Below are 2,136 nucleotides of genomic sequence, written 5' to 3' on the forward strand. Positions count from 1 at the left end.
ACGGGCAGTTCCATACATGGGCTCACAGTTGCGCATGCATGCTCCAACCTGGTTCGCGGCAGTGCGGCGGTCTTGCTCGATGTACACGGATAGCCACAACAGCTCGGATCATGGGCGGGCATTGCGTAGTTGACGCCAGCCTCCGCCAGCATCTTTGCCCCGCTCCACGACGGGTCCGCAACAGGCAGGCCGTTTGCATTTGGCATTGTCGGAAAAGCCATGCTGCCCACGCACACACCCTATCGATCTTACCTCCATCACAGGCGACGAGCTCATGCACTTCTGACAACCGCGATCTACCCGCAGCCCTTTGAAGGCGAAAACGATCACCGACTGCTTTCAAACAACAAGTCGAATGGGCAGTCCATCCGTAGCGGTTCACATGCTCGTCAAAACGAGAAACCGACACATTCAGCCCAGTAGAAGACAACGGAAGCAGATACAATGAACTATACCCCCCACAAAAGGGCACTCGTCCTGGCTTCCAACCGAGACTTGGGTCATGGTGTTCTAGTACCTAGATTTACGAGACATGAAGCAGTTCCAGTTTGCAGACCGTGAGTGCAGAGACATCGCCACGCCTCTTTGCTTCGAAACAGTTACCTTCGATATCAGCGAGGCCAGTATTGGAAACCTGGTCAACGTCGCTTCAACCGAATACTTAGCCAGGCATGCACGAACTTTGATTCTTCAGAGGCGAAGGAGAATGCGACAGTACTCCGATCATGACAACTGGGAGCGAGCTATCAGCCTGCCAGATGATCCCAATATCACTCTCTTCCCGTTTAACGACGGTGATGACGAAGAAGACACGCATGCCGATACCATGTCATATCACGACTGGTCACAATGCACAGACGTCGAAAGGAGAAGCCTCTACGATCGATACGAGACGAATCGCGTGGCAGCAAACGACAATGTGCAATCCTTATCAAGAACATTGTGTTTTCGTAGGGTGGGCTGCACTTACAGTGAGCAAGTCCAGTCTGTAATTGGGTCATCTCCGATGGGAGAGGAGTGCATCATCAGGAGACTGGATGAGACTTTGGCAAAATTCACACAATTCACTTCGTTCAAGCACAGGCCTACAATTCTTATAAGAGATCGCTGGGTTACTCACTGGCAGAGACTACGCTTCGATCCCTTCGATCCCTACTCCGGCAGCTACGAAGAAGACTGCCAAGAGGATGACGATATGGAGGCCTTGCACTTGTCATGTGCACTCGGGGCTATAGGATGGGCAAAGCAATATCTCACCAAAGTCAACTCCACAGTGTTCCATGTCGAAGGTCCAGCGTTCTGGGGCCCACGCCGCCTGCGACGCCTCTGGCAGGGTGAAGGACACGGCGAAGTCAGAAGACTACGGCAGCTATACGAGGATGCTATGCAAGCAGAAGAGCACATGGAACCGATACCACAGGATCTGACCAGAGATGACGAATACGTCAGACGACTGGTCATCATGGAAAACGCTCTGGGAGAGCTCACTCACCTTGATTGCTCGATCTGTGAAGATGAGGATGACGGAGGCCTTTTCATGGCAGCAAGATTTTTCTTCATGACACATGGTCTCAAGATATTGCCCAAGGAAAATTCCATCCTCACATTGATGTGGGGACAGTGGAGACCGAGGATCGAGAGACATGGTATCAGTACCGGCGCCGCTTCTCGTATTTGTGACATCGGAATGGGTCATGTGCACTACAGCCGTCGTTGAGATGAAATCAGGTAGTTGGCTTGAATGGGCGGTAGATGATAGTGAGGTTCCGTAGTACCGAGGCTGGAGGGATGCAAGAAAAGGACAAATCGCTTACGATGATTCACAGCACTAGTCTGCCACCACGTACTTGGGTATACAGTCGAATGATTCCACTAGAGAGCCAAGCAGGTCGATTCGGGACGATGAGATAGGGAAAGGTTTGTTCCATGTATGGGATGATTTCCTACGCTACAGCATACATAGAACTATGCTGATGAACGACAGGAGTCAATCTAGTTGCTACATCTCCCATACCACCAGGTCGTCAAGGTCGCAACCATTGTCTTCCCATAGTGCTGTCCTAGATAGATGAACTAGGGTCCCCCAGATCAGATCTGAACGCGCTTTCTTTGAATATGTCCAAAACCATCATCCCC

The 2,136-nt window shown here is 51.3% G+C and overlaps 1 protein-coding gene across 1 annotated transcript; it reads left to right on the forward strand.

Moving 5' to 3' along the window:
• Positions 1 to 532: 532 nt before the first annotated feature.
• J4E82_011642 (uncharacterized protein) lies at positions 533 to 1,717 on the forward strand (the record flags this gene model as incomplete). Its single annotated transcript, XM_051737842.1, has 1 exon — positions 533 to 1,717. The coding sequence occupies one exon, from the start codon at positions 533 to 535 to the stop codon at positions 1,715 to 1,717; it is 1,185 nt and encodes a 394-aa protein (XP_051582398.1).
• Positions 1,718 to 2,136: the final 419 nt, after the last annotated feature.

Source organism: Alternaria postmessia (genome assembly GCF_024291825.1).
Source record: "Alternaria postmessia strain BMP 2775 chromosome Unknown scaffold_258, whole genome shotgun sequence".
Classification (NCBI taxonomy): Eukaryota; Fungi; Ascomycota; class Dothideomycetes; order Pleosporales; family Pleosporaceae; genus Alternaria; species Alternaria postmessia.